General features: G+C 39.2%; 1 protein-coding gene across 1 annotated transcript; it reads left to right on the top strand.

Annotated features, from left to right (window-relative positions):
* Window positions 1-1730: 1730 nt before the first annotated feature.
* Window positions 1731-5274, top strand: LOC125761916 (uncharacterized). Its single transcript, XM_049423507.1, has 4 exons — window positions 1731-2118; window positions 2509-2746; window positions 2823-2914; window positions 4032-5274. The coding sequence occupies exons 1-4, from the start codon at window positions 2074-2076 to the stop codon at window positions 4482-4484; spliced, it is 828 nt and encodes a 275-aa protein (XP_049279464.1). The 5' UTR covers window positions 1731-2073; the 3' UTR covers window positions 4485-5274.
* The last annotated feature ends 7415 nt before the right edge of the window (window positions 5275-12689 follow it).

The raw sequence follows: 12689 nt of genomic DNA, 5'->3' as shown, positions 1-12689 counted from the left end.
GTTGGCAAAGATCGTCTATTTCTTTTGCACAGTAAGAAGGTTTCGGTTAGATTGGCAAGTGATGGGCGGGGAGAGATATTTACGGAAACTTAAATATGTCAGACTGTTAGTAATCGATTGGTTTGATTCTTGGCAACTTGCGCACAGGGTAGTGCAGACTGATCTTACCCCTGGAGGGTAATGTGTGGAAGATGTTACTTGTTGAAATAAGTTTGTTAGGTTTGAAAGTACTCCAGGATACCTTAAGTACTTCCACATTTTTTTTAATAAAAACATATTAATTCGATCGTTTGGATGATCAGTTTATCAGTTTTTTTTCTTCTCTTGGTGATGTGAACATTACTTTAACGATAACATTACTAATCATTTAAAAGCATGGACCCTTATTGATACCAGACGCCACTGACTGGAGACAACTTGAATTCAATAAATTCAAATGAGATTCCTGTTTGAAAAACGATCTGATGAAGATCCGAACTCAGATCTGTAGCATTGCTTTACCAGTTTTATTATTTTTTAGCAATCTTAAATATACTTTTAAATGTTCCAAAATATATCAAATACCTAGATGTATTTTAAACATTGAGAGTTAAATTAGAAACCATTTTTAAATTCTTTCCTTTGCGAAATAATCTGATCCACCCTGTACTGGCGACTGGATCGCTTGTTGCTTTTGTGTCGCTTCATTTAGATTCTCTTCTTACCATTCACAATCTTTTTCATTGCCTTTTTTTCACTCTCTTTTTTTTTTTTTGCTACACTATATTCCTTCATCCGTGCACTTTCCGGCCATTGTCAAAACCAAGCGCCATGCCGTGCAATATCTACTGTCAAACGCCGAACCAAAGGAAACTCTATTAAGATCCGATTTTCCATTTCCCATCAGCCTCGCAAATCCGGTCTTTGACATCATCGCCCGGAAGCACCGAAACCGACTCCCCGGGAGAAGATTGATTCTGCACGACCCTAGGACGATTGTGTGATTTGATTACGTCGTCTATTTGAGTGCTTCTCGGCAATGGGAGTGCGCGTGGTAGTAGTATAGTGACATAAAGAAAAACTCCCACCATTTGCTTGTTTCACTGTGCTGTGTTCCTTCGTTTGAATTTAGCTTTCTTTTTTTTCGTTCTTCAGTATTTGTACGCTTAGAAAGGGGAGAGTTATTTACTCTTCAAAACCCGTTTCATCATCCTTTGGGTTCTTAGAAGAAGAAAAAAAGCATAAATGAAGAATCTGCATCCTTCTATGTCAACAAAGGGTGAAATCGTTTTTAGTCACTTTTACCACCTGCTTTCTACCCGCTACACACAATGACCCGCTTGATCGTATGCTGTTGCCAAAACAAAATGCATGTGCAATCACCACTAGTCCATTGATGACAGTGAACCGTCAACAATAGATCCATTAGCAAGCAGAACGTAAAACCCCGAGTATCTCTCCCCGGAGGGCAAGAACTCGAGCCCGAAACCACACAATCAATGGAAAGGAACTACGGCAAAAGGGTGATGGTTGCAGTTCGCAGCACAAGATTGTTTTGCTTGTTGTGGAGCATTTTTCTCCATGCAAACCCGTACGATAAAGGACGAAAAAAAACGAGAGAAAAAATCCACATCACATCTAGTTACTGGTCGCAACGGTACGTGGCAATGAGCTAAAGTCAAAAGCTCAAAACACACGTTTTGTTTGCGTGTGGCGTACTAACTGGAAAACAGCACGACTGTCAGAGCCCTTTCACACGACACGAACTTGACAGTTCGCCAGTTCGACGAACGTAGCTCAATCTGGGTGTTGCTGAATTTAGTGAAATAGCCGCGAACTCATGGCGAGCTCGCGAACTTGACAGTTCAATCAAAACAAACGGGCAGTGAAACAAAAACAAACCGCCAGTGCAAATAAAAAACAAAGTGGTAGTGAAAACTGTTGTATTGTTGTATCGTTGATTTGTAAACCAAAAAAGTAAGTTTAATTGAATATTGCGGATCAAATATATATGGCTTAAGCTGGATATGTTAAAAATAATATCATTGTTTTATAATTGTATAATCTCATCGACTACAGACAAAAGATAATAACATGGACTCGACAGCCAACAAGGCCCCTCAGTTCTGCGAGGAGGAAGTGAGTATTGCAATCAAATTTTAAGTGTTAAGTTTTTTTAAGTTAAGTTAAAAAAGCTATACTTTTTTGTGGTACAGACATTTCTATCTTTCCTTGTCTTTATTTACGCGTATCTGGATAAGCAGTCATACGAACGGAGGAATGATGCGGATGTGATTCAGAATCGGTCCTGCCGTATAACACGGGCGCCACTACAATATCCTCTCAAAGGCACTATATAGTGATCACAATAGTAAAAATTTGAAGTTATGTTTAGCTTTCCCGATAGTCTATTTGGTTCTGCTTGAGTTGTACATCGGTTGCATTGCGATGTAACCTAGAAAGATGATTCGAATTTGACTATGTATAGTACATATGATAACTATGACGCAATTTCTTTTCCATTTATAGTTTGTTTTTACGGAAGAAAAAACGCTGGAGTTAATATCGGAGGTCCAGAAACACGAAGTGCTTTGGAAAAAGCAAAATAAAAACTATAAAAATACTACAAAACAGGATGATAAATGGCATACGGTGTCAAAAGCAGTTGGGCTTCCAGTAGCCATAATCAAAGCCAAATGGAAGGTTCTGCGTGCCCAATTTCGCACCAACAACGCCAAAGCCAAGCAAAGCTGTCGTTCTGGGGCTGGTAAGAATGATAAGAAATATAACTTGATAATACTTGAAATTAAACTTGAATGATAAAATAAAATGATACTTTTTAGGTGCACAACAAGTTTACAAACCAACTTGGTTCGGTTATGTACCGATGCTATTCCTCCGCGAAACGATGGATGTGGGCTTCACCAGAGACACGGTAAGAAGATAAAAAAACACATTACTTAAACTTTCTAAACATTTTTATTATACTTTTTGAAAATGCCTGCAACAGTTCTGTTCTATTTAACTGATTAATATAACAATTCATAATTAGAGTTAAATAATTCATTTAACGTTAGAGTTAATAATTCATTTACATTATTTGATAAAAAGGTAATAAATCAGATTATGCCAAGATAGATATTCCATCAAACATTACTTTGTCGTATTGGATCATTAAGAAGTAAATAATTTGCAAGATGGTCTCTTATTCTCATCAGTTCCGCTGTTGCTCTTGCCGAACTTACTGCAGCGCGGTCTGTTGAATCGAGCGAGCTAGAATTTTCGGTTTGGTGTGTATCGTTGACAACATCACTTTGCGCTGTGAAATTCGTATGAGGATTTCTTTTGCGAATAAAATTATATAAATGTATAGCAGCCAGTACGACCGTTGTCACAACATCTGGCTGCAAATTTATACTGGTATGAAATATTCTAAACATATTGGACAGTATTCCAAATGCAGTTTCAACAACCTGTCGAGCTCTTGAATGACGATAATTGAAATTGCGTTTTAATGACCCTGCAATATTATACCCTCCATAAGGACGAATACAGTAATTTGTAAACGCAAAAGCCTTATCAGCAACGAGCATGTACGGTACTTTAATCCCGTATGGAACGCGCAACTCTTTGGGTTCGGGTATATTAAGTTCATTATTTTCAAATAATGCGTGAATTCTAGAATTTCTGAATATACCCCCATCCGATATTCCGCCTTTACCTCCTACATCAACGTACATAAAGTTGTAGTTGGCATCTACAATTGCCATAAGATTTATACTAAAATATCCTTTATAATTATAGTAGTCACTTCCTGAATCAATTGGTTTTGGTATTCTTATGTGTTTTCCGTCTAATGCTCCGAGAGCTCGGGGAAAGTTCCATTTCTGCTCAAACTGATTTGATACTTCTAACCATTCATCTGGTGTATTAGGCAACTGTAAAATAAAGAAAGCATTTTTAAATAAATATGTTAATAAAATTAATATTAATGAATCGTAATGATGCACATGTTTAAAAATATTGATTTTTTTTAAATTTATGTATTACAGTTAATGATCACACCAACTACGAGCAAAAGTACAGAAGCCAGAACGCCAGAAGACCAGCAGATAGCTGAACCGGGACGGCCATCAACACCTGAGCCTGGTCCTTCTCGGCGATGTAATTTAATAGGACCAACTCAGACATCACCTATACCTGGCCCTTCTCGACAAGCAACTTGCTTGCCTGATGTTCAGCCTTCCCTTCGTCAGGACAAGGCTACATCTACCACCGAAGACGGAAGACGATTAAGAGCCAACCGGCATGAAAATATAGATCTAAAACTTCTAAAATGTTTAGAAAGTTTTGAAGAATCATTAAAGGGGCAAAAAGATAGGCATAAAATAGGCCCATTCATTGAGTTGCTGACCCAACGGATGCTCAAGAAACGGGATGAAGACCTATCTTTAATTGAAGATTGCATTTTAAGCTCCCTTAATCAGTTTCCCGATAAAGATTAGATTTTAGTGTCCTTTTGTTTGTTTTGTTAACCTTTGTATATTAGTTTTTTTCTTTTGGTGTTGGGTATTTACTTATTATTTTTCTTAATTATTTAATTATCTAATTACTTTTAGTTTACTTTTAGTTTTTACTTTAGTTTACTTAATTAATTAATTTTATGTGAGTTTCGTGTTATTATTTTGTATATGAACTTTAACCAAAAAGCAATAAAACCGAATTATTTTGAACTTGAATAGATATTTTTCTTTATACACCATCTCTCTTTATCATTTTACTTATTTGAAGATAATGATAAGGAGTTGATAGTACTAACTCTTCGTAAATAATTATTATATGATTGCTTAACAATAGCTATATCGACTAGCCTTAAAAAGGTACGCAATAGAAATACGGGATGCACGTGAATTTCTAAGTGTATGAAAAAAGATGCTCTTCCAGTTTAGTGGGCAAATCAATTAAGGCGTATTGTGCAGTCGTGATGCTTCAGCTTCGTATCGAACAAAACCGGTAACAACTTTTGATATGGTTGAATTACATATTATACCACAAAAACGAATCGCAAAACAGACGTTATAGGCGCACCTCAAATTGATTTTGAATTTAAGATTCATTTGTTAATTTAAATTCTGTGTGATTCGTTTAGCGTTATTTTGATACAACCAACTATATTCTCCGTCTTTGAACATGGCTTTATCATTGTTTGCACAAAATTTACGGGTCGCATGAAAAGCTAGTTAAAGAAGGAAATTGATATGTTAGTTCGAGGTGTTAACATCAATTCTACCTTTACATAATCCTGGAGCACTTGAATCAAACATTCACACACTTCCGGTACAATGCTGCTTATTGTAGAAACACCAACCTAAAAGAATATGTGATATTTTAAACATGAAGGTAAAAATTTAATTATATATACTTACACGAAAAAGAAAAGACAAGCTACTATACGTTTCACCAGTAGCCAGAAAGCGGAGTGTAATTAACAACCTTTCCCTAGGTGTTATCGATAAACGCATGTTGGTATCTTCCCTCTTTATTTTATGGGATATTTTATCCAAAAGCCAATCGAAATCATCGTGGGTCATTCTTAAAAATTTAAGGACCGTATCGTCTGCTGCTTCGTCTGCCATGTCCGCAAGAAGGCGACTCCCATCTTCGTTTCGACGGTACAACATAGGACGTGTCCACCATCTACGATCCCGAAGGGTTTGTCGTAGGCGGTACATCGAAATTAATCTCAAAAAAGTTGCACTGTTTCCATACATTATAACACTGACTATCCAGACGCAACAAACGATGTACGATTGACGATAGTTGGTGGGGAACTAATTTGTTTCCTGTGTATACTTGTTCAATCAAGTATCTGCTTTGGGTTTTATTTTCGCAGAATTCCGATACGAACATGATTGTTTACCGATACAACCATGTGTTTTGATGAAGAATCTCCAGAAAACCGATAATACAACAGTTTAGATCGGTTTAAGAAGAATATAATAACAAAAAGAATATCATTCTCAAGTGTTCAAACATTCTAAACACAAGCCATAAGAAAAACAAAATTTGGATTTAATTTATTAATTTTATTTTAAATGTGTAACCGAAAATTTTTGATTTAATTTGATCATGGAGAACTCAAGTCTTGGATCCGGTTTAGATTACTGCTCATCAGAGTTCGTCCTGTGTTCACACACGACCAGTTCGCGAACCACGCGAACTCTCAGAATTTCATTCATAAATTTGTATTTGAGCAATGTTCGTCGAACTGGCGAACTGTCAAGTTCGTGCCGTGTGAAAGGGCTCTCATACTCTCTGTGTGTGTGGTGTTTCAGCAGAATTCTTTCTTTTACTTTCAATCTAAAGTGTACGAAACAACAACAAAAAAACAGATCCAAGCTGCTAAAAACTGCGATCCCTAGAGCCAGGACGCAAGTGTAAGGTTGTGTGGCGCTTCCATTTTTTTTTTGCTTTGTTTTTCAATCAGACCAACGGGGAGTTGACGGAGTGGTGACGACTGAATAAACCGAGCCATAAATTTGAGTTGAGGAAGATTTAATAAAAGTACATAAATTATTCACAAACTTCAAGACCGAGACCGATCCGCGTATGTCAGCCAAGCGTGTTTGATCCCCTGATAATAGACGCATTTCCTCTTACAACCATGCAATGCCGCGCTACGAACGGTAACAGCCATAGGGATTTGAATAGGAATGCATGAGATTTTGTTTTATGTTGGTGTGTTTTTTTTGTTTTTGGGTATATTGTTTGTTTTGTGTTTCTTTTGCTGTTTTAGGCTAGAATGTGAATCCTCAAATGTGATTTTCAAGATTTGTTTTATTTTTCGCTTGGTGTGCGCATAAAATTTGGAACTACGAAAAAAAGGTTTGCAATATTTCGTGGTACGAATATGGGCTTCTCAAAATGCCTTTGGGAATATCGCAAACATACTGCGTTGTCTAATCAATATATTGTCCAAATAAATAAAACATATAGCATTTTGTTTACAAAATGCTGGTTAAAACTGTTACTTGCTGTTGGTCCTTTTTTATTTATCTACAAAACTGGTGTAAGTTTATTTACAAATAAATAATTCTTTTAAATTTTTTTTTAGAAGCGTGTTAAGGACTTTAAGTATGTGTATTTACATATATGTTATGTAGGTACCTGCATAACAATCCTGATTATTATAATTTCATATAAAAAAAATCTAAATTTATTCATATTTTGCAGGCTTAAAATTTGATCATTGTATTAAACATAGAATTAGCTACTGAAATTAATATAAAGATAACACCGGAAAATAAAAGCATGAGCACGAGAACGGAAAGAACTCCATTGTGGATATTGAGCCACAGGATATTGAGCAAACCTGGTATCTGTCAGGGTTCTTGGTATACCTTAACTAACTTTGTTCCGAGGATCCTGTAGCATATCTTCAATATTGTATATGAAAATACAAATGGATTTCCAGAAAGTAGGAGTCATTTCTGGATTATTTTCAACTTGAAGTGGAATACGGAACGGGAGATGTAGAATTTTGCCCACTTTGTAGGTATCCCATAAGCACTTTCTGTTCCATTTTAACTTGAACAAATCCTAAAAATGGCTCCAAATTTTGTATTTGAGTTTGAAAATCCTATTTTGTTTCATTTTTTTTGTGTTATTTATTTGGTCCATTATGTCCTCCCCAAGATTTTCTATCAAATATTAAAACCATTCCATAATAATGCTTTTTGTTGTTGTTTTGTTTTCAAAAATATTCATCAATCTCCAAGTTAATCAAAAGTCTGAATTATTCTCCCATAGTAAAAGTCGATTTTTTTCTCCTGTATCATCGCCCCCAAAAAGAACACAGCGCGATAATATTCTGTGAAGATAGTTGTGTGGCTTCGTGCACGATCCATTCGCCAGAGTGTCAGAGGAGCCATTTCGCTCCTAACTCCAGCGTGCCTTCTGCTGCGAGAGAGAAAGCGTCGACAGCCGCCAACAGTGCCGGTACATTATGATGGATCCTTCCCGTTTCCTAGCAAAAGGCAAATCTAATATGTTCGCTCGGAAAACACCCTGCCAGAAGTCCACGGTGCGATGGAAATCCCGGTGCAGGTGGTGTGTAGATCGTTTTATTTTACTTAAAATATACGTTTTTTTTTTGTTGTTGTTTGGTCGTGTGTGCTGCGACCCTTTCGGTGTTCTAGCCAGTTCGGCTTTACCAACACGGCTCGGTACACATGAATCAGCACGACAATTCCCATTCGCCTTGTTGGAATCCCGGTGCTCCTGCAGTTCCTCCCATTGGACCAAACGTCACTTTTGACTGCCGACAGGTCTGTGGTGTTTGGGGTTTTTTTTTTTGGTCGTTCTGTGTATGCTCGAACTCGTCGAGGAATGCGCTGTTTTTGCTTGCACGCGCGTGTATGTATACACCAATTCAGTCTGTTTGCTGTTTTGTTCGGTGTTCCGTACAGAATTCATATCTTCATGTTGGGAAGATCCCAGCGTACGTATACCAACATGCGTCATGCTGTTGAAGGAGAGACGAAGCTTTCTTCCACAGTACGGAAGGATGAAATCTCCCCCAAACTGTGATGAGGAGGTCAGGAGTTTGCGCTTTCTTCTGCACCCCAGAACTGACGAAATGCTGCGTGCCAGGGCTACCAGGCTTATGCGGCAAGTCACGAGCGTGATGAAGAGTTGCTGCCCGGCAAAAGTGGCGAAGAAAAACTCATCCATCGCCCCGGTCCCTTTTGTTGTACATGGGCGTCACAAAGCAGCACCAACGCCATGACCCCCAGAGAGCCATGGCCCCCAAAAACAAGAAACAACTCTAGCACAACCGAGTAGACAACTTGCACACTCGATCGTTTGTCTGTTTACCGAGCAGTTTGTGTTCTGATTCAATAACAAGGAAATCTACTGCCTCTGCTGCTGCTACTACTGCTATTGCTGCAGGCCCTTTTTATCCCAGGAAGTTATCCCGAAACTGTGCAAAACTCTTTTTTTTCTCATTCGTTACCCCCTGTTTTCAATTTGCCATCAACACACCCGACACACAAACGGATGCAAAATACTTGGAGTTCCGACAAAGGGGAGAGAAAAAAAACGGCAAAAGCTTCCCGTTCCTACTGGAAGTTCGGTGTTTTGCTCGGTGTGTACATACGGCGCCTAGTACAGAATGGGCAGCACTAGGGCTGAAACACGCGTGTACTACAATCACCGTGGGCATGGGTTGAGCTTGCTTCGTTCTATTTAGTGCCTTTTTTATCCTTCCTTGTTCGTTGTGCATGTTTGCATGATCTATTGCGCTGGAATTTCCACACATCGCCGGGTGTATTTGTGCCGAATTACGGCAAACGTCTGTTAGGCATCTTGTGATGTGCTGGTTTTATTTTTTTTTTCTATTTCGAGTTCGTTTCTAGGGGAATTTGATCGTTTTTTGTGTGTTTTGTTTAGATGGAAGGGTTTGTTAGGGATTCGAAGAAAGATCTGCATAAATCCGGCCTAAGGGCTAAGCGATGGACATGAATGGTGACGCAAATATGGCAGTTGATGTCGATGGTAATCTCGTTCAAGGTGAGAATGGTGATTGAGTACGCTTCCATTCCTAGCTTGGCCGGTGTACTGTGCAAAAGGGACGATACTATACACAATAACAATTCAACTAATCAACCAGTTTCTTCAACCGTTTGGTGATGCATTTTCACTCATTAAGAGGGACCATTTTTTTGCACTGAAGTGTTTCTCCACCACTGTGAAAGTTTCCTACACGTAATCTACTTTTCACCATCTCATCCTGAAGCATATCAACTTTCCATAACGCCTGCAAGTCCATTTGCATAACAAGGCTAGAGAAAATAAAGTTTCCCATAATTCTCTCACTTTTCCAGCTTTTTTTTTCTTTTTTTGTTTTGATCTCTCATACTTTTACCTCACCATCCCATGATGAACGTCAGCACATTTTTATTACAGTCAAGAATTTACATTCACTAACGGTTCGGTTCTTTTCACCCTTGCCGGATTGCGTCCGACAGACTGTGCGGCATAAGCGCAAAGGCAAGGGCGTAAAGTGCAAAATCTGTTTATGCAAGGAATTACTTCACTCGGCAAAGGCAGCTGAGTCAATCCGGTTCGCATCTTGGGGAAATAGGGCGAATCAGCATATGAGCACGCGTTAGTTGAGGGGCAGGATATAGCTCGCCTGATCGTTCAAGATCTTTCCTGAGTGTGCCTTAACGGTACGCTACATGGACTTCATTTTGAAATAGCGGCAGCGTTCAGCGGCAAAGGGATGTTGAATTCAGCTAGAAATAAACGTAGTTCTTCGTCTTCATCTCACCCGCGGTCACCAACGGTGCCACTTCATCGGTGAGAGATTTCCTTCCATTCCATCATTCATATAAGCGATGGTCTGCTTATGAATAAGCTCCAAAAGAACAGGTGAAACGCGATTTCACCCGCTGATCAAAGGATGCCTGATGGGATGGGTCTCGTTCACTTGTGTTCTCCCTCCCTTCAAGCATTGCCTTCTTGATCTAATTTAAATTCAATTTTCATAAATGCCGTTCACATGCTTTCGTAGCCCAGCGGCAAACCGATTACGATGACGTGAAGGTAAGTGGTTTAGCAGAAAGCGATTCAAACACGGTGAAAGAACGATTATACTACTTCGTAGTGGTACTTCATCTACTTGATGATGGATTGTGAGGTAATGTATGAAAATTCATCCACCCGATAAGCAGCTTCCAAAGGTTTTTTTATGTGTATTGGTGTGTTAAGGAATCTCTTAGATTGAATGGTTCATATACATATAATGTTGTATGCGTGTGTCTGTGGTAGTTCCTTTTTTCCGATACAAGAGCTTCCGCTTGCAAGCGCCTGAATGGAGGCAATTTGATTACACCAAAGAACTTTACAGGCATGAAAATAGCCATCTTTCCTTTAGGATGGAGCTTCCTTTCTATTTTAAATGGGGGGAACCGACACACAATTCCCCTGCAAATAAAATCCAACATACGGACAACGAACCCAAAGTAGCCGATAATAAGCAAATTGGTTTGTACCAACCAAAAAAGCGTACACAAATGGTCATAAAATGAAGGGGTCAAAATGTTAGCACGGGATGAGAATATAAAACCCCTTTCCCTTCGTTGTAGAGTGTGAAAATTCAAAAGCTTTTATACTAAATACGATTCGGAAATCTTGTTAGTAAGGTAGTACGGTGTAGAGCTCAGGAACCCTCGTTCCCCTTTTTGGGGTGTTTTGTTTACGTAAAAAAAAACGAAACACGATTTCGACTTTAATGTTAAACCAATATACAGGGAACCCTTGTGCTTATGAGCTTTCTGCCCCATCTCGTTCTGGACCGGGGGTGCCCCGGTAAGCATCATTATCGAAATTGCTTTTCACACAACTGTACAACTGGAGCCACACCGGACTTTCCACCGGCTAAACGTTAAACCCCTTTTGGGGGTAGTAAGGGAATCACACATCCAGAACGACGTTTTCCACTGGTCAGAACCGAAATCGTTCGCATACCCTATCCGTAACCCATTTATAGTTTCAGCAGTTGGATGCAATCCCGACTTCCTCGTACGGAGAAAGTTAGTGTGTGGAAAGTTAGCATTATTCAAATGGGGTGCCCAAGGGGGGGGTGAGGGAGTAATGGGGAGGAAGGGTTTGTTTCCTAACTCCATTTTGTGGACGTGCCCGGTTGAGTGTGCGAAGCGCTACTAATCTCATTCCCGTTTCGGTTCCATTACGCTAACCTCCTGTCTGTTCCCGTTTTGAAAAGATGCCAATCGAAGACATTGTGTGTCGCAGCATTTTACACTAACGGCATCAATGATGCTGATCATCAGCATATTCTAGATCTGTAACGATACTTGGTTGAATATACATGTTCTGTAAAACCCAAAATATATTTATTTCACCACATTATTGTACCGCACTAGAGTCAACCACAACCTTTTTTTGTCCGCAGGGAGGAGTGAAAAAAAAATGCTTACAAAGAAAAACCAAAACACATTTGCCTAATTGAATCATCATGCTGCATTATTCATCAACTCGCCTCGTTTACCCAATGGTGCATTTTTGGGTTGCTTGCACTTGCTTGCAGCAAAGATTAGCCCGGGAGGATTAACTTAACTCGTTACTACAGTTTCACTTTGTTCGCCATTCTACCGTTGGAAGGAATCCAAAAAGAAATGAATTATTAGCGAATGGGCAAGCACATAATAAGAACAACTCATTATGGCTAAGAAAACAATCAGCGAAACGACACCAAACACCGAAAAATTGAAAAAAGAGGAAACTAAACAGAACACAAAACAACAAAAAAACGGAGGAAAAAAATCCTTTCAAACCTTTGCCCAGCCAATGCCACGTTCTCGAGTGCTTAAGAACCTTCGTCACCATTTTCCGAGCCGCTTGATTAAAAGTGTTTCCCATTCGCCTTTCATTCCCCGTTCCAGTCAAGGAAAGTCCTGAAGGGGTGCCAATTCCCATGCAACAACAATCAACAAAGAGTCTTTTGCGACGAGACAAAAACAAATTGCTTCACAGCAGATAAGAAGTGCAGCAACAGCAACACGAATGCCGCACAAATCGAGCGCTGAAAAGTTTCCATCGAACACACCCGATTCGGTCCCGAGACAATGAGACAATTGACAATCGAAAAGAAAATCCCGTGCCCCCCCCCCCCCCCCCCCCCC

Source organism: Anopheles funestus, chromosome 2RL, assembly GCF_943734845.2.
Source record: "Anopheles funestus chromosome 2RL, idAnoFuneDA-416_04, whole genome shotgun sequence".
NCBI lineage: Eukaryota > Metazoa > Arthropoda > Insecta > Diptera > Culicidae > Anopheles > Anopheles funestus.
Note: the sequence above shows the minus strand (reverse complement) of the source record. Positions and strands in the feature narration are given on the sequence as shown.